Raw genomic sequence first — 20,241 nt, 5'->3', positions numbered from 1 at the left:
CTTTTTAGTCAAAGACTTCCTCAAGTCATGATCAGTAGGAAGGCCTACCTTAAAAGTATTGAGCGCCACCTCATCAAAGTCTCCATCTATTTCATTAAACATTTCCCAGTACCGGTCAGAATATGCTTTCAACGTCTCCCCTTCCCTCATGGTCATGGATAGCAGCGAGTCCAATGGCCGAGGTACTCTGCTACACGTAATGAACCGCGAAGCGAATGCTCTAGTGAGCTCCCCAAACGAACCTATAGACCCCGATTTAAGGCCGTTGAACCACCTCATAGCAATAGGTCCCAAGCTAGAGGGGAAAACTTTACACATCAGGGTCTCATTGTGAGAGTGCACCGCCATCCTCTGGTTAAAGTGACTCACGTGCTCCACCGGATCAGTCCGGCCATTGTAGATGGTAAAGGTGGGTTGGGTAAACCTCCTGGGAAGCCTCCCCTTCTCAATCCTCCTTGAAAACGGAGATTTGGAGAGTTGGTGCAACGCCCGACTCATAGCATCGCTCCCTAAGCCCCTTGAAGGAAGCTTCTTGCGTCTGCGAGCTGGCTGGTCGTCCTCCTCACCAGAGGACATTGCACTGGGGGTGAGCATGACCTTGAGCTGTAGCTACCTCCCCGTACCTCCTCTGAGGAAGGACTAGATGAGGACGGTGAGGACCTGCGTCTGGCGCGGCGTAACTTCCTCTTCAAACGATTAATCTCCTTCTGCATGGCTTTAGCACCATCCTCATGAGTGGTACTACCCCCACCATAAGTATGGCTAGCCCCGGGGTATTCTGTATGGACACTTCCCTCACGATCCCTTCGACGCTCAAGATGCTCGAAAAGATCCTCCGATTGTGATCCCTGTGACTCTGCATGGTGAAAACCCAGGCCTGCCATAGTATCCCAACTCCTTCTAGACTAGATTTTCCACAGACGGCGCCAATTGTAAGTGCACAATTGCACCTGGACCCAAAGAAGGTTATGGGCTCAGGCCCAATGAGTCTTAAACAATGAAATTTGTAGAGTGTGGGTTCGAAATCTAGATTAAAGGTGTTGAGAACTTGATAACGGGCTTTTATAAGCAAACACTTGTAAACAATGAATGATAATTGCAAATGGGACTTGAGCCGAGGACTATTTCTTTACTATTTCTCTTTCTTCCTTGAAGATTACAATTCTTCTTTTTTTTTTTCTTAGTTACCGATCCCCCCTTAAATACTTCATTCCCTGATACTTTTTGGACAGTAACTAGAAGTTTCAGCCCTACTGTCCAGGGGTCACTTCCCCATTAATGCGGCTAGGGAGGTAGGTGCAAAGCCTTTAATGCGGAGGTGGCAGCCTTTGCTCTTGATATTTTCTTTAACACTGGTGCATCTAGAAGGTTCAAGGTGTCCCATTTTAACCATTAGTCTTTCCAGAGTTGCCTTGACCTTCATAATGAAGTTTTGAGTTCTCTTGGATCTGTCCGAGGAGAAGCTCGCCCTCGGATGTATCCTCGGATGCTCGGCGTATGGGCCAATTCGTAGAGTTTAATTCTGGTGCAGGTCGGCCCTCTATGCTACAGTCCAAAGGCCCATATGCCCACTTGGGTCCTTTTACTCCCCACAATTTTATGTTGTTTTCTCTTTTTAGTCTAATTATTAGGATTTATTTGCTTTTACAAGTTTAATTAAAATAATTTTTCCTAGTTGAATTACGATTTTAATTATTTTTCTTTTCTTCATTAAATTGTTTTTCCTTTCTTAAGTAAAAGTAGGATTATTATTTCTTTTCTTAAAACGAGTAAGAAAAATTCTATTTCTAGAAATACTATTTATAGAAAGGTTGATTATGGTTATATGTTTACTAATACAAGTTTGTTAGAGAAGTTTTCTCTATTATTTTTCCTACTAGCCTAGTGTTCTTGTAGAACTTAGGTTTCGTAGAAGAGTTATAGTAATTGTGTGTTATAGACGCTTCTATACACCTACACTTCATCGGTTGCTTTTATTCTATTAAAGCAATGAGTTATAATTAATTTTTTATTGATATGTAACAAAAACAAAATTAATATATGTCATAATGTTGATGTGGAAAACATGAAATTTTGATAACCTTACATCACAACATAAGAAAGATGCGTATAAAATGTCTCAGTGTTCAATTTTATTGACAAATGCCATATTAAAAATTTATACTATAATTAAGATGTGAAAAAATGTAGAATTTCAAAAACTTATGTGTAGATATGCCTACCATTGTTATGAATTCCGTTCCGTTCCGGTCGGAACGGACGGAATTTCTCGTACTGGTATATAATCCGGAATAGAAATACCCTTTGTTCCACCTCGGGTCAAAATCCGGCCAATTCCGGGGCATTTCGGTCATTCCGGTGTGTTTCAGCAAATACCGGCCGAAACTAAAGATTCGGCCGGTATGTGTTTTGGGTTTGCTTCACACTTCACAATTCACAAAGATCAAAGAAAAAGAAGAAAAAAGAAAAGAAGAAGAAAGATAAGATTCACATCAGATCGAAGAAGAAGAAGAAAAAAATTCAAGTCATGGACAAAGCTCAAGTGCTGCCATTAAAACTCACTTCTTCATCCTTGTTGCTTTGAGCCACCATACTTCTCTGTTATTGACATTTACTTTGCTGGAGAACACTTGCATGTTGGGCGTGTTGAGCTAGCCTTTGTTTGTGTGAGGAAGAGTTAAGACTTAAGGATGCATTAAATTAAAAAAAAAAAAAAGAAGAAGAAGAAGAAGAAGAAGAAGAAGAAGAAGATAAAAAGCGGAGAAGCTTCTGAAGTAGAAGAAAGGAGATCAGATGAAGAGGAAATGAAATTGATAAGTGGAATAATACGTGTGGGCTAATGGAAATGGTAGGAAGCTTCTAGGAAATTTTCAACTTAAAAAACTATTCATAAATACTTAGTTATTTACAACAATGCCACAAGTGAAAAGTTAAAAAATATTTCCATAATTATTTTTATCCACTTCACTGAATTTTTTTTTAAGGTGAAAGTTTATACACTATATTTATTATATTATTTGTAGAAAAATTATAAATAAATATTTTTTTAATCCCACTTTATTTAAGATTTTTTTTTAAAATAAAATAAAATTCATTACTTTATATAATAGTAATAATATCTAGTTATATATATATATATATATATATATATATATATATAAATATATATATATATATATATATATATATATTAGGAACTCCGAAACACCCTGAAACGGTACACCGGAATAGGCCGGTATCGAAATATTTCGTTCCACTAGACAAATCGAAACAGAGTTCGAAACGGAATTAATAACATTGATGCCTACATGATGATTGGGCTTGTGTTAAGGGTCAAATTGCTACTTCACCGTCCTTTCATAGGAGAACTCTCCCACAAGTTGCCAATCGATGAATCAAACAAAACCGTTTGCATCTCACATTTGGGTGGTTAGTTAGGCCTCGAACAAGTTGGGTATAACATGGAAGTTTAATTAAAAAAACATATCATGTAAGATTGAAGTTTTATCAAAATAAAAGTAATAAAAAATATATAATGAAACTTCTTTCATATCTATATATATATTGAAAATTTTGGTAACTAAGTTTTATATAGAGTAGTGTAAGTGCACAATTTGTACCCGGACCCAAACGAGTGATGGACTCAAGCCCAAAGAGCTTTATACAATGAAATCTGTAGAGTATGGGTTTGAAACTTAGGTTAGGGATATTGGAAAGTTGATAAACAGGCTAGAATGTCGCAGTCTATGCAAGTAATAGATAAATATGACAAAAAACCATCCTCGGACGTAAGCCGAGGACAATTTGTATAACCTTTCTTTCTCTAAGCAAAATATTACAATTTTTAGTTTTCAAAAGAGATCTCCTTCTCCTTTCCTCTCTCGTCTTCTTATATCCTTCTTCTTCTTCTTCCCTGTTTCATCCACGTGTAACACAGATCTTCCTTCTAGATACTTGTCCCATCCACCACCTTCTTAAAGTCTTCAAATATTAGCTGGAATGCTGAATACTACTGTTCAGAGGTCATTTCTCCATTAATGCGGCCAGGGAGATAGATGTAGGGCCTTTAATGCGGTGGTAGCAACTTTTTTCTCAGATATTTCTCACACGTTCCTACTTCTAACGGGTGCTTGGATCACGCCTTTACCCAACAGATCTTCTAGAATTCTATCTCAAAACCCTTTAGCAAGTCCCATGACCTCTTCTGGGCCTGTTCGAGGAGATACTCCTCTTCAGACAACTCCTCTGCCCCTTGTAGTGCGGACTGGCCTGTGGGCTTAAAAGACTCTGATTGAACAGACTTATACCAACTAACTAGGCTTAAGGCCCAAACGTGCATTTAAGCATTTTTACCCCCCACAAGTAGGATTTAAAATTTATTATAAGTTTGATAAAAATTTCACTTATTGTAAACAATGTTATTTTAACTATGTAAAATAAATGGAACAAAATAACTGTCTGGATGACATAATGATGAGAAAAAAATAAAATATAAAATATATGACATTCACTTTGCTTAGTCATAAATCATAATATATAAAATCCAACTTTTATTATTATTATTATTATTATTATTATTTTTTTTTTTATTTTTTTTTTTTTTGATGAGAACTTTTATTATAGAGCTTGTGATTTGAATTCATGTGATATTATTGTTACTTTATCCCCTTATATAATTTCTTTTGACAATAAAAAAGGGTAATTTAATATATACAAATAATAATATAAGTTTATATTTTGCAATATTGTTTTAGGACAAAAAATGACATTATTACATTCTTAGGAATTTAGATTTCCTATAATCATATTTACAAATATTACATACTAGAAATTATATTAAATTGGAGAAAATTTTCCTCCAACTCACTACAAAACAACTCAAATGAGTTATTATCTGTAGTTTTAGTCAAATTACCTATAAGATAATCAAGTGATGAGTCCTTTAGATGGCTTAATAAGTTATTTAAAACAATATACACGGATGATCATTTGAATCGCAATGTAATGAATTTAAGGAGATTCCCCCAACTTAAAAGGGCGGAAAACTTTATATTATTGGATTTCCCAAATCAAATGCCACATTATGAGAATATGAATTCTTTTCGAAATTGGTGAGTATCCACATGATAGTTGGTTTGGAGAAAAATCAACCCATTACCTAGTAACTAAAATGAGCATACATGTGTACTTTTAATTACATGAACTAATTAATAGTCTTGTTTACTTATTTAAATGATTTATTGATTGTGTGATCATATATACATGAGTGACCTTACAAAATATAATTGGTTGGAGAAAATTCCTTCAACTTAGGTCATTCGTTAGCTAGTGTGGTCACAATCATATCTCACTAAGACGATTTGGTCAACACGATGGTTGTTTCATCTAAGGTCTAAGCCACTAAACCCATGACGACAACCAACAATAAAACCCCACCTTTAGTGGCGGCCAACCCAAATGTGTTAGAGAGAGAGAGAGAGAGATCATCAAATTTAGTAGTGGTAGGCCGTAATGTGGGAATTGTGATTGGTAAGTCTTTTTTTTTAGAACGATTATAGAACATATATTAAGATGTTGAAAGAGTTGCTACAAGCTAGAAGAAATCAAAGTACACCAAAGTGGATCCTAAGCAAAAAGGCTTTGGCAAGCACGATGCCCCCTTACACAAGAAGTAACTAGCAAAAACAGGAAAAAAAAAAAAAAAAAACACAGATGTGCCTTAAGAAGTTGTTTGCGTTGCTATGAGACGTTGGTACTTTGTCAAGAGACCAATAGCTTCATTAAAGATGATCCTAGGCTATAGTTGAGCTTTTTCGAAATAGAATTTGTTTCATGCATTCCAAACAGCCCACATGACAACAGCCTAGGTCTTGAGTTCTTGCTGGCTCAATCTGTGTACCATACTCCAAAACAATCCAAAAAAACTTGATGCACCATTAGAGTATTTTTGGATTCGCCGACTAGCCATGGACCAAACATTCCTCACAAAAGGGCACTCCCATAACGCATGACATAAGGTCTCAGGGTGTTGACAATAGAGTTCACATCTTGGGTTAAATTGCACCTTGCATCGTTGCAAATAAACTCTTGTGGGCAGAATAGTTGAGCAAGCTCTCCATGGCAAAGTCCACACTTTTGGAGGCACATTTAGTTTCCACACCTTCCTCAATCTGCCATCAAGTCGAGCCTATGAATGCTAAACATGAGCACGACTTTTAAGACCAAGGGTGACTCTATAAGCTGTCTTGACTGTAAAAATTTGGGCATCATTTTCCTTCCATATGAACTCATCCTTGGAGGTCTATCAACGCCCGACCTTGATAAAAAAAAACTGTCGAGCCTTCATTCGACCACCCATCTTGGCGACGCTCCCATGCGCGCGGAGCCCGTTGGAGGCTCCTTTCAATAATGGTGTGGTTCATGTGAAACTTCGGGTGCTCTCTCTCTCTTGGGGGAGGAAGGTAGGTCTACCTTTGGAGGTGTGACAAAAATCTTGGCCAAATTTTAGGTGATTACCAAAGGTAAGTGAAGTCGTCACCAATCATTGGATTTTTTTAAGGTGTGATTTGTCACCTATTTCTAGTTGATTTTATTACCAAGCCTAGGCTAAGAAAAATGACATTTTTCCTAATCTGATATGGATGGAAAAAAAATCTTGATTCTTGAGTCAGGAAGTTTGGTTACTTGTGGGGAAGGTGTTAGGCACTCCACAATGCATGTCCAAGAACAATCCTTTGTTTTAATAAAACCTTAATTTTTGGAGATTGACAGTAAAAAACATGATTTTGGCATTGGCTTTCGAGACTTTGCATGCATGGGGGGGGGGGGGGCTTTGAGGTTTGGCTTTTGAATGGGTATGGTCCTAATATGCTTTTCTAAGGCATTTGGGCAAAGTACAAGATTTCCATGGCGAAAATCTGGCGACATGTCACCTTACTTTCGCGACGGAAATTAGGCATCGCTTTTCTTTAGGTGACATGGACTGTGGCAATCACACCGAAAGGGGCGAGCAAGTATGTATATATATATATATATATACATCATGCACAATGCAAGCACATAGAGCAGGAAAGTAAATGCCTACATCCCTAGAGCATGGCCCAAAATATAGGTGCAAGAAAGTAAACAGGGGTTGCCATACTCTAGAGATGATGACGAATGGTACATGGCATGATATACCTAATACAACTCATCTAAGAGAGAAATGAGGGAGGAAGGAAGGAGTTTAAAAGAGTACATAACCAAATGGGAGAGGCTAGACCCCTAAATCTACTGAACATAGCTGCTTGGCTTATATCCACGTGCTTGCATCCTTGCCCTTTTTGCTTGCGCTTGGGAGATCGCACCCTAGCTTCATGCATTCTCGTTCCATGTGTGTACATGCAAAGGCAAAGACAAGAAACTAGCAGACAAACAATGGAAGGAAAAGATGCAAAGAGCATATGAAAGAGGCATACAGCAGATAAACATGATAGACATGGCAAGCAAAGAAACAAGAAAGCAAGCAAACAAGCGAGAAGGCAAACAAGCAAGAAAGAAAACAAAAGGCGATGTCCATGAAGGACAAATGTAGGTTTGGATCGAATGTCCATAACTTCATTGTCTTGAAGCATGGACGACACATTAGCAAGCAAGACTTATGCATGGACATGTGAGCAAGCATGTAAAGATGCATAGAAAGCCAACGGGTGGCGCGAACAAACATGGTAAGCATAGCATCGCATGAAGTGGAAATGGAAGGGTATGTATGAAGCAATCCAGCATTCGAAGATGCTTCCCAAATGGTCACATCCAAACAAGGCCTCATGGTCGTCAAATGTAACCAAATAAGATCAAGCCCGCGGAAGGCACCAAGTATGGCAAAGCCTAGAACAAGAGAAGCTAGCAAAAGCATAAAACATAAAAGCTAGCAAGCATAGACATGCAAATAGGATGATCCAAACCCTTTGATGTGGGCCTTGGTGTATGGACAATGACAAAGACCATAGGGTCTAGATCGGGTCCTAACCATTAGACCAAAACATAAGAAAATGCAATAAAATGAACAAAAGGGCTACAATAGCACATGACATGACAAATAAGGTCTAGGCCTAAACACATAAACACGGTGTGAAGAACACAAGCACATAGATGATAGCATAAAACATGTAGAGAGCATCGATCTAAACACCAAAGCACACGGAGGCATAGATCTAAACATATAAGAATGTAGATGTACATCTAAGCATGTGGATAAGGTCATAAAGACATGGAAGAACACAAATCCGAGCATGGATATTGGCATAGAATCATAGGACATGCATATAAACATGTAGATCTAAGCAATGTATAACCATAGACATGATATCAAGCATGTAGGCATGTAGACCCAAACATCAACACATAAGAAAGAAGGATCTAAACATGGCATGGAGCATAAAGTATGAAAAAAAGGCAACTAGCACATGAACAATCATGGAAGCATATGGAAATAAACCAAAAACATGTTAGAAGCAAAATAAAACAAAGAGCATGCTAGATAAAGCAATAAATCATGTTATTAAGGCAAGAGAAAGCAAGATAAAAGCTAGACGAAGCTTTAAAGAAAAAGGGGTATGGATAGTAGCTAAAAAGCTACATCTATACCCCTTAAACCTCAAATCCAAGGTATGGAACCAAGGAGAGGAAGATGGAGGGTATGAATACTACCTTGTATTTTTGGTAAAGAGAAGAATCAACAGGCTTTAATGTGTTTTTTTATTTTTGGAAGAGAGGAGAAAAGCTCAAAAACCGTCCTGGAAGAGAGCATGCAGCTAGGAAGTCTTTTTTTTTTTTTGGTCTAGAGGTGCCTAGGGCCTTTCATAGCCTCGACACCGATTACGAGGCGACAGCCCTTCAAGGGCTGCCACCTACAAACCTCCTCGGATGGGTTTGATCTTGAAACTCTTGGAAAGATCTTGACTTCCAGTTTCTAAAAAGGTATGGAACTTGAAAATCCAACGGTCGGATCATAAGTTATGGCTCCCTGAAGTTAGCGGTGCATTGATCAGTGCATTAACCTGGTTTTCATGATATCTCGGTCGTTCGAACTTTGATTTCGACCCATGAATAGTCGTTGGACTGAGAATTTGATAATTTTCACAATTGCATTGTTTTCAACCCGTTTTGACGGCCGAATCAAAATTAGGGTTTTTGGAGCCTGTCAAGAGTAAACTTCGGGTCAATCTTGGTCAAAATTGCCAAAAATCTCTGTAAAGCTCGGGTTTGATGTAAAACTATGAAAGGTACTGTTTTGAGAGGATTTTGACTTTGTTTGACTTTCGGTCAACCCAAGGTTGACTAGGGACATTTTGGTCATTTTAGTTGAAAAAGTCACTTTGGGTGCTTCAGTGTTTGAATGAGTTGTGCCATGTCATTCTGAATGTTCTTGCGGTCTCATGGAGAGAAAATAATATTAGACAAAATATAATATCAACAAGGTTAGATTATTCAGAGTACAACCACTATTTCTTGTGGCGTTGATGGAGTAAATAGTGCCTATATTTTCCCACGATCCCATTGCTTGGTGTCCTTGTCAATGAGGTCCCTTACATATAGTGGACTTGGTAGAGGTCCTAAAAAGATAGGAGCATGAGGTAACTATTTATGTGATGCCACTTTAATGTGTCTCCCATTACCAACCCGTCACCTTGAACCCTCCTAGATAATTTCTCTAGTCATAAGTAAACTTCTCCACACATAAGAGCGATTGGTAAGTCTTAAATTTGGGGAAAGGGGGTGAGAGAGGGGAGGAGAGACAAATTGTAAATCTCATAAGGGGAGCTTAGAAAGCAAAATCTAAAGGATGCTAAAATATTGATATGGTAATAAATGTGATTAGTGAATGTCAAAGACATAAGAATGAATGTTAGAATTACCTTTTATTTATTAACTACATTTGTAATTTTGTATACATTATCTTTCCAATCCAATTTATCTTTCTAATAAACGGTGGTGCTTACTCCATACCATTTATATACATAAAAAAGTCACTTTCTCTTATATCATCTTTGAATTTTTATTTTTCTAGGATTTAAACCATAAAATTCTGTCACTTTCTCTTCTCTTATCATACCCCTTTATTAATTATTATAGTAACAAAAAAGAAACCACGTAAAACCTCATATTTCTTTTTCTTCATTGGGTGAAAGCGAAAGATAAACCCTCCTTCATAAATAACTCAGTAACCTCCACGAGACACACGTCTCTATCTTCCTCTCTGCGCACGTTGTGTCCATGTTCACTACCGACACCACCCTCACAAGTTGCAGGTCACAACCACAAATTGCTTTCTTAACTCTGATGAGTCAATAAAGATGGCTCTACATATAAACCAGCCGGCAGAACCATATTTATATAATAATACAAGTATTAGTTAAATACATATGTTTAAAAAAAAAAAAAAAAAAAATTTAAAAATCACTTCTTTCCATGCACTATATATATGCCTATGTTGTTAAAAAAATACACACTTGTTTCTGTATAATTGGAATCTAAAGAACGTTGAATTGTTTTTGTTTTTTGTATTTCCAAAAAACACTCACTGTCACTGATCATTAAGCTTAATTAGTTTCCGTTATTTAGTGATGAACAGAAAGCGCAGGACTTGGCTGTTGAATCAGACACTCACAGCCATGCTTTTCTTCGTGCTATCCATCTATATCTTCTTCACCACCATTCAATCATGGGCCTCCTCAAAGCCCACCAAGCCCATTAGGCCCAATATTCTTCTTCCTCCCATTTCACCCAACGCTTCTTCTTCTTCTTCTTCCTCCATGAGCAGGGACGGAGCCAGGACTTGGAGTTAGGGGGGGCAGAAGTATAAAAAAAAAAAATGAAACTCCAAATAAACATTCATTTAATAAACCATCAACAAAGAAAAATACAGAAATTTTTTTTTTTAAAGATATTACAATGCAATTATTTATGAAAATGGAACTCGCCGTCTTTTTAAATCTTCGAAATCATTTATGATTGAATCCGTACTAATTGTCGCAGCAATGTCCCTTTCAATGAATAACATCATAGTGTCTAACAAAAACTCATCTTCCATTTTGTTGCGAAGGTCAGTTTTGATGACATTCATAAATTTGAAAATGTTCGCTCTGAGTTGCAGAGAAACGGGAAGAGAGTAAGCACAAGCTTGTCTTACAAATAAGCGGATAGATTTCTGATTTTCTAGTTCTCACCATCCATTGGCACAATTCAGAAATATTTTTCAAATTCTTGAACCCTGAATGCTGAACTACATCATACTTATAAAGATCAAGTTCCTTTTTCAAATCATTCTTTTCATCATCTGTGAAGTCTATTGGATAAAATTTATCTACCAATGAACAAATATCACTAACTCGAAAAGATTCATATGCCTCTCGAGGGTCTAGAGCTGAGCTAAGCATAAGTAACTCCATGGCATGCTCGCTAAACCGATGATTTAGTTCCTGTAATTGAGAATCTATTCACTTGCATTAAAAATATCTACTTTATAATAATGCTCATTTTTAAAGTCCTCTTGTTGATGACGAGATCGACCAAATCTTGCAACATAACGAGCATTCATATCAGGGACATCTATACCACGTTTCTTACAAAATGATATCACAGTAGCTAGTAAGTCATCCCATTTCTCATCTCTAAATTGTTGAATAAGCTTTTTAGTGGATGAAACTAAATGCATAGCATTTAAAATGTCTTGTGATTGGTTTTGCAAAGCTTGACAAAGTTTATCAGTGATTCCCATAGTTTCATTAACAAAATGCAAGATGAAGACAAATTCAAATGAAATTAATACCTCATAAGCGGACTCTGCTTCTACTTTTTGTGAAGAATTTCCTTCATCCATGATTTTCAATAGAACTTCACATGTTGGACTAAACAACTTTATCAAGTTAGAAACCGATTTATAATGCGAACCCCAACGAGTATCTCCAGGTCGCTGTAAAGTGACCATCTGATTAAGTCCTTTCCCAGTCTCAAGATCTTCAATATCAATCAAATATGCAATGTCAGAAGCTCTAGCAATTTTTAATTGCTCAATACGTTTGCATGAAGCACGAATATTATTGATAGCCAAAATCAATTTTTTGAAAAATCTATTAAGAGGGACAACTGCTTTCAATGCTCCTACTAATGCCAATTGTAAACGATGTGCAAAACAATGAATGTAGTAAGCATATGGACAATCATTCAAAATCAAAGCTTGTAATCCATTCCACTCACCCCGCATGTTGCTTGCACCATCATATTCTTGCCCCTGAATGTTTTGGATATCTAAGCAATGATTAGAGAACAAATAATATATCTCATTTTTAAAGGTCAATGCTATAGTGTCAACAACATGAATAATCCCATAAAATTGTCCTCACACAAAGCCATCTATATCAACATATCTTAAAACCATAGCCATTTGTTCTTTCATGGACTCATCATGAGCTTCATCAACCAATATGCAAAACTTTGCATCACCAATTTCTTCCCCAGTTGCCTTCTTCACTTTGGTTGAAATAACATGTAGAATTTCTTTTTGAATCTGAGGTGAAGTGTAGGTGGCATTTTTTGGAGCTTTTGCCATTATTTCTTCAATATTATTATTATAGCCCACCATCAAATCCAATGTCGTAAGAAAGTTTTCCCAATTGGTTGAAGTAGAGCTTCCATCTTAACCTCTAAAAGAAATAGCTTGCAAGGCAAGATGTAGAACAACATCAATTGAAGCCTTCAATCGTACTCGATTATTTACAATTTGTTCTGAAGTGAAATTGCCCACTACCCCGTCTATGTGTTGAGACTGTTCATCAAATCCTGGCACGCTTTATGGGCAAATCTATGAGTGGAGTTAAGATCATTCCCCATATGAAGACTAAAAGAACAGCTTTCACCATTTCTCACTTTCTTCCGATTCTTAAATCCGTTAACTGTGAATGCATTTTGTCCATCATGCCCAGTTGGCTTATGAAAGAGAAAGCAGAGTAGACAAAAAGCGGCATCTTTTTTAGGAGAATATTCAAGCCATGGCTTAAAGCAATCATCTTCATACCAAGAACCTTGAAAGCTTCGACCCTTCTTAGATTTTAAAATTTTTTTTAAAACGAGGCTAGTATGGACCCAACGTAATGTAACGTCGCCGGATCTCATCTCGTTGATCAACTTGTTAAGTATATATTGGTCTTCGCAATCCGATCACGTTCTAATTGCAACGAACTCATATCAACCTTTTGAAATTTTGTTTGAGAATTTTCTTCAAAAGGGACATCAAGATTTTCCTCAACAGGTTCATCAAGGATTTTCCTCAATTGGGATGTCGAGATTTTTCCTCAATTGGGGCATCAGGATTTTCCTCAACATTAGTGGTTGGCAATGTTGCATCGCTAGTATTAGCTTCTAAACTATTTGAAGCTTTTCTTTTGAAAAAATCAAATATGGTAGTTGACTTTTTCATAATCTACAAATAAAATATAATTTGAAATTATTATGTTATTATATGGTCAATAATCTATAATCATTACACACAATAGACAAATACTATGCACACAAACATTCAACAATGGCCCAATAAATTTTAAAATTACAAATAATCTTTTTAATTATTTACTTAACCTTAATGTTTTAAAAGAAACTAACTAATAGACGAAAACACTAAAGACAAAACTAAAAAAAAAAAAAATTACAAATAACAAAACATGACAGCCACATCCAATTGCTAAAAACAAAAATTAAAAAAAAAAAAATTACAAAACATTAATGGTGAGAGTTGATGTTGCGTGTGGGGTTGCCTAAGTGTGTTTGTCAATTGTCAGATGAAGAAAAAAATCACAAATGACAAAGCATCACAGCCACATGCTATTGCTAAAAACAAAACTTAAAAAAAAAAAATTACAAAACATTAATGATGGGAGTTGATGTGGCGTGTGGGGTTGTGTAATTGTGTTTGTCAATGGTCAGATAGAGCTTTTCATGTATAAAAGAATATAAAGTATGGCAAAAGACAAATATGAAAGATAGGTGAGTAATAATTTTACCTCTCTTTTAACTCTCTCTTTACTCTCTGTTTAGAGTTTTTCCGTCTCCGTCCCAACTCCCAGGCTCCAGCCTCCAGGCCAGCTTTCCTGACTGCTAACTCCCTCTCTAGTCCCTGCGCTTAGTTGCTCTGTGTTCTCTTTTAAGTTTTCTTTACAACTTACAAGCCACAACAATATCAAGTGTCAACAATCAACACATTACAAAAAGTAAATCATCTCAAACAAGGATTCAATATGAGATGAGACATGAGAGGATACCTTTGCTTCTGCCGCTGGCTGCCAAATTCCTCTCCTTTGTGTTCAGCCGTAAGTTAGTTAGGTTTTCTTGATGTTTCTTTTTTTTAAATGGCTTAGAGTTAGAAATCCCCTTCTCTTTTTTCCTTTTATTATATGTGTGAGGTAAGGTGTTTCCCACTCCTAGACAAGGTAGATATCTAATTAGAACCGGCTTTGATTTTTGATTTTTGATTTTTTTTTTTGCTTACGTTTGTTTTGAGGAGTTGTTTGGGCTTAATTTTTGTTACTGGGCTATTTTTTTTTTAAGCATTTGAAAATATCAATAATATTATGAGAGGGGGGCAAAATATAATTTTTATTGAAGAAAATTGCTAAAAATAATATGTTATATATATACTAAAATTTTTTTTTTGAAAATCTGGGGGGGGCCACTGCCCCCCCAAGTCCAAGAATAGCTCCGTCTCTGTCCATGAGAGTCAAAGTTTACTTGTACGATGATCTTCCGACAAAGTTCACCTACGGCGTCGTCGAACATTTCTGGACAGCACATGGTTTTGCTGACGTGGCAAAGTCAACGCTCCAAAAACTCAAGTACCCGAGTCACCAACACTCCTTGGAGTGGCACTTGTTGCTGGACTTAACCCGACCCGAAAATGAAAGAACCGGGTCTCCAGTCGATCGGGTCATGGATCCTAACGAAGCTGACTTGTTTTACGTGCCGTTTTTCTCTTCATTGAGTTGGGTTGTGAGCAGGACCCATTTTGCGAACGGGTCGGGTCAGGTCAAGAAGTACTCGGATTCGGAGACCCAGGAGGAGCTGGTGACGTGGCTGGAGGCGCAAGAGTATTGGAAGAGGAACAAGGGGAGGGACCACGTGCTGGTTTGTCAGAATCCGAATGCGTTGAACCGGGTCATGGATCGGATCAAGAATGCCGTGTTGTTGGTCTCGGATCTCGGGCGGGTAAGACCCGACCATTCCTCGTTGGTTAAGGATGTGGTAGTGCCTGACTCGCATAGGATTAGTGCCTATAATGGAGATGTTGGCGTTGAGGATCGGAAAACGTTGTTGTTCTTCATGGGCAATCGGTTTCACAAAGGGGTAATTATTTAATTTTAAATCAATTTTTCTTTTTGGGTTTTTATTTCTTTTAAATATTATAATTATTGAGTTGCTTTTAGATTTTAACCAAAAATAAAAAAAGGAGTTGCTATTAGATTATTTATTAGTTGTTTAATATGATTTTTATTGGAATCAGTTACGTATATCAATATAGTTTTTATGTTTTTTGAGACAAGTGTACCAACATAGTTCCATTCATTATATTTAGAAGTTAATTATTATATACTAACCTTTGAACATGCGCTCACGTAATGAATTAAAACCTATTTGTTAAGGTTGAGCTTTTTAGGAAGTCAGAGTAATTAAGCAACTTTTTTCTACTTCTGAATCCGGTGGGATAGAGAATTTTTGTTCATCATGAATTGAAATAAATATGTGATTTTCCGAAGACCCCATAAATGATCTGAATACAAAGAATGATCTCTCAAAGTGAAAAATACTGAAGGAAATTAGGCCAAACTAGAAGCTTTTTGTAGTTGTTGGAGCTAGAATAGGACCATTCACCAAACTTTGGTAAGCAAGAGCAGTGCTGGATAGTCAATATATAGCCTTCCCCAGCTATGGAATTCAATTGTTTGCCTTGAAATATTCTTTTCCTTCCATTGACTTATTAGACTTCTGAAAGAGATAGCTTCCTTTACAGCTCTAGGATCCAATGCTTAACAATAATATAATTTACTTTTGACTGATTCAGTTGGATTTGCATGAGTGCATCACCTTAGATGAACCAAATTGGTAGTATTTTTCTGCTGATGCGATGAGTGAGAGGACATTTTGGAAACATCTGATTCTGCTTAGCATCTGACTTGCGGAGGACATGAAGATTTTTGTGTTACTAGTCACCTAAGAAGGAAGGTGGCTTAGTGAGTGGACTGAAGCTGCTGTTAAGAAATGTATTTGGAATTTTTTTTCAAAGGTAGGATCTATTCAGGTAGCTTGGAATTCATCAAGATTATTTGAGGGAAAGAAGCTTTTGAATAATGCTGGCGCCTCAGGATTAACCTTGGTGGTGGAGGAAGATTTTAGAACAGTAGCTAGACCTGACTTTAAGCATCTTGCATGAAAGGGAAATTCATTCTTTTTTATGGAATGACAACTGGCATCTTGAGAGGTTGTTGATTTTGAAGTACGTTTAGGTGCGGTTTGGATTGTGCTGAACGCGTTTTCCTCTTTTTTTTTTTTTTCCTCTTGCTGCACGTCTCATCTCAAGGGACAAATTACTGTGCACATACTGTGCAAGCACTGTTCAATACTGTGTAGTCACTGTTCACGTAATATGCAGTCACTGTTCACATACTTAGGAATTTTTAATTAAAAGTGGGTCCCATGGTACTATTTATACATTTAAAAATTATTTTTCTACCGTGTTTTCAACTTTCAGTTTTCAGTTTTCAGCTGTATCCAAGCGGACCCTTAGTATGATATATTATACTGCTAGCTCTCTTTATGCCAAAGGTTCAAGTCTCTTGCATGAAGGATACTGGCTATGGCTTGCCGCTAGGACCACAAAGTTGGTTAGCAGTCCAATTCATAGCTATCAGATTAACTTACCAGAGGAAGATGAAGTGGAAACATTTTAAGACTGGTTAGTAAACTTGCCGCTCAATATGGAATGAGCATTGAACCAAAAGACCTGAGGTAGGTTGGTGGAGAATGATTTAGTTTCCAGTCCCAGATGCTATTTCCAAGCATTCTGTCATCAGTTGGTTGAGATAGTCTGGCCAAATGAGGGCACCAGTACAATGGGGGCCTCTTGTGTGTATTTTGTAGAAGGCAAATTGAATGCTAAAGCCATATGCTCTTTTGGTGTTCATATATTAGGAGGCTTTGGCAACAAGTCTTGAGGATGTGCCTGATTAATACAAATTTGTCTGACTGGGATAAAATTATTCAGTGGAGAGTTCATGAGCTTAAGGGAAAGAGGCTTCATGTGAAGTAATGTAGGCTTCTTGCTTACATCAACCATATATGTTGCAACATAATGTAGGAATCCAAAATGGTAATGTAAAGGCAGAAGCAGGCATATTTGGAGTGATTGGTGTGAGGAAAGTTGGTTGCTGCAAAAAAGTCAAGAATCTCATTTTAAATAGAGCTTTGTATAGTCTTTGGGACATTGTTCTCTGTTTTTAATCAAACAAGAGAGGATGTAATTGTCAGTTGATGTGTAGCTGTGCTGCTGGTAGTTTGTTCTGCTGTTTGATTGGGGTTGCAGCTCTGGTATTGTGTTTTTCTTGTTGTATGGCTGTTTTCTTGCTTAATAATATTCTGCTCACTCATTAGAAAAAATCCAATGCCACCTATTTCTGCCATCCCTATCTCCACAGCCCCTACTGAATATTGTGGATCCTCCCATACTTATCCTTACAACCTCTCTAACTCTCTCTCATGCATGCTAGCTCTATTGTGCTTTACCTATTTTTAGCTATAGTTGACAGTCTCCTGCAGTCCAGAGCATTAATTTTGGAACTCGAGCGTCAGCTTAGTTGTCAATGGTTAGTGTTAGATTACAAGCCCAGAGGGCCAAGCCACTGTACTATATTTGTACTTCACTACTATACCTGTCCATATAAAGTCAATTTTACACAGCTCAACATACTTTTTACTTTTTAGTAAGTTTTATGAGCCATCAGAATTGAAGCAATTTCTTGACCTCTATTTTAGAGTTTCATAATTCTCTTAGTTTTATTGTGTAATTTTTCTTGTTCCTGTGTTCATCATTGTGAACATAAAGTGTTTTTATTTCAATAAAGCAATTCTACTTATAAAAATAAAATGAAATTAACAGATTAAATTCAATTAATGAAATGAACAAAAGAGGGGGGAGGGATAGCAGAGAAAAGGTTAAACAAAGTTGTATAAGCCATGGATTCTGCATTTGTAGGTAGGAGAAGTCAGTGAGTTTCTTTTTCAAGTACTTGAAAATGAAGAAGATGTCATAATGAAACATGGAGCACCATCACAAATTAATCAGAGTTTTGCTTCACAGGGGATGCACTCATCAAAGTTTTGCTTAGATCCTGCTGGTTCCATGTCAGCATCATGCCGACTCTTTGATGCTATAGTTAGCATGTGTGTCCCAGTAATAGTTAGTGACATAATAGAATTGCCTTTTGAAAATGTCATTGACTATAGAAAAATTGCAATATTTCTAGATCCCACCTCTGCTGTAAAGCAGGGATTTTTAGTTACAATGCTGAAAAATGTCACCACAGAAAGGATTCTGGAATACCAGAGAGAGCTGAAACTGGTAAGTTCAATTTGCATAATTTCCTGAAATTTTCGTTGTAATAAGGGTACTAAAATTTTTTGGCATATCTACTTTTCCATAAAAAGTCATAGCATAGTAGAATGAAATTTCTGGGGAAATAAATAATCTAGTTCACACAGATTTTGTTATTTAATCTGTATTTAACTACAGACTCAAGAACCGAAGGTTGAAATTGACTAAACTGAATGTTACCTTTAAAACTGTTCTCAGGAATTACTAAGCAACTAATTCGAATGGTTTAAGATGCTTTTATATGCGGCGAATAACTTTAATTTACCACTCCTATTTAATATTTCTACTTACTATGACTCACCTTGATATGCTTTTCTGTACACATTCAAATCTTCTTGACCACAGTAACTTGCTTGCTCTTACATTCAGGGGGTAATTATAGGTAATGGAGCACCTAATTTTACTAGGTCTTGGTATTTTGTTGATATGTCCGTTATAGTATCCTATATGTCTATTAACATCTCCTTTTAGAATTGATGGAATTATTGAGGAGGATTATGATGATAATGTTCACAAATCACAATAATGATGGTGACATAGCAGCTGCATATTCTTTATGCATTGAAATTTTCCATAAATCTTCTTTTATGTCATGACATAGAACCTAATATGTTAGAGATCAAGGTGTGCTAGTTACACCAGCTGCCTAAGGTTAATTATTCTCAATTTAGTTCTTGTAATTCAGGTGAAGCGATACTTTGAGTACAAAGATCCAAATGGGACAGTGAATGAAGTCTGGCGCCAAGTATCACAGAAGCTCCCCTTGATTAAACTGATGATCAGTTGTGACAGAAGGCTTGCCACAACGCATGTGTCTGAGCCAGATTGCTCTGCATGCCTCTGTTCGAATCAAAGTGGCATTGTTACCACCTGATGATGCTGCCTTTGACAATGATTCTGGAACTTTAGGCCTGCCTAAAGAATCAATGTCTTTTGCATATTGAGAGTCAGTGCATGGCTTTTCTTCGGCAAGGAGAAGATCAAGGAATTTTAACTGTATAAAATAACTTTTTTCACCAGAACTGAAGGTAGATGTGAATATGGAATCCCTTCCATTTGCAGGATTTTTGAATTTTGGGTTTCCTTACACTTTTCATTGTTTGGATACCTCACTTATTTTCCCCATCTCGCACCCCCTCCCCCCCCCCCCCCACCCCCACACACACACACACACACACACACACACACACACACTCGCTCTTTCCCTTTCCCCACTTTGTATCTTCTTTTCTTTCTTGAAACAAACAAATTTAGCATCTGGAAACTTGATTGTATGTACTTGAAATGTACATGATAGAGATTACAAGGATCACGTTTATGTTGATTCTTTTATTTGAGCCGTCATAATCCTCGAGTGTTCAATGTTTAAAAATAAAATAAAATTTAGTCTTACCTATGATTTATGAGGTCTTTATCATATCCCTCTTTGTGTGTGTGTGTTTTTAATTACTATTATTTTGAATGAATTTGCATTCTCCACTAAGAGTCACATCTGTTTTGCCTCCTGAAATTAGGATTTATCATTTACGTAATGGTCTTAGGCTCTAAATTGGAAGAAGGCCAATTGA

General features: G+C 36.9%; 1 protein-coding gene across 4 annotated transcripts; it reads left to right on the top strand.

The window, feature by feature from the left end:
- Positions 1-10,483: 10,483 nt before the first annotated feature.
- On the top strand, positions 10,484-19,752 carry LOC142605338 (putative arabinosyltransferase ARAD1). Of its 4 annotated transcripts, XM_075776799.1 has the most exons (4): positions 10,484-10,789; positions 14,739-15,372; positions 18,275-18,640; positions 19,359-19,752. In XM_075776799.1, the coding sequence occupies exons 1-4, from the start codon at positions 10,605-10,607 to the stop codon at positions 19,545-19,547; spliced, it is 1,374 nt and encodes a 457-aa protein (XP_075632914.1). In that variant the 5' UTR covers positions 10,484-10,604; the 3' UTR covers positions 19,548-19,752. The 4 variants fall into 4 exon arrangements, with proteins under 4 accessions (XP_075632914.1, XP_075632913.1, XP_075632911.1 ...); XM_075776798.1 differs by lacking the exon at positions 10,484-10,789 and having other exon boundaries at positions 14,628-15,372; positions 19,345-19,477; XM_075776796.1 differs by lacking the exon at positions 10,484-10,789 and having other exon boundaries at positions 14,630-15,372.
- The last annotated feature ends 489 nt before the right edge of the window (positions 19,753-20,241 follow it).

This window comes from Castanea sativa, chromosome 7 (assembly GCF_040712315.1).
Source record: "Castanea sativa cultivar Marrone di Chiusa Pesio chromosome 7, ASM4071231v1".
Taxonomy (NCBI): domain Eukaryota; kingdom Viridiplantae; phylum Streptophyta; class Magnoliopsida; order Fagales; family Fagaceae; genus Castanea; species Castanea sativa.
This window is presented reverse-complemented; position numbering and strand designations above follow the sequence as displayed.

Excerpts from the sequence above, each read along its gene's own strand:
- LOC142605338 (XM_075776799.1), top strand. The coding sequence starts at position 10,605 with ATGAACAGAAAGCGCAGGACTTGGCTGTTGAATCAGACACTCACAGCC. Across the intron at positions 10,790-14,738 it reads GCTTCTTCTTCTTCTTCTTC|GTCCATGAGAGTCAAAGTTT; the intron begins CTCCATGAGCAG and ends AGCTCCGTCTCT. Across the intron at positions 18,641-19,358 it reads ACCAGAGAGAGCTGAAACTG|GTGAAGCGATACTTTGAGTA; the intron begins GTAAGTTCAATT and ends CTTGTAATTCAG.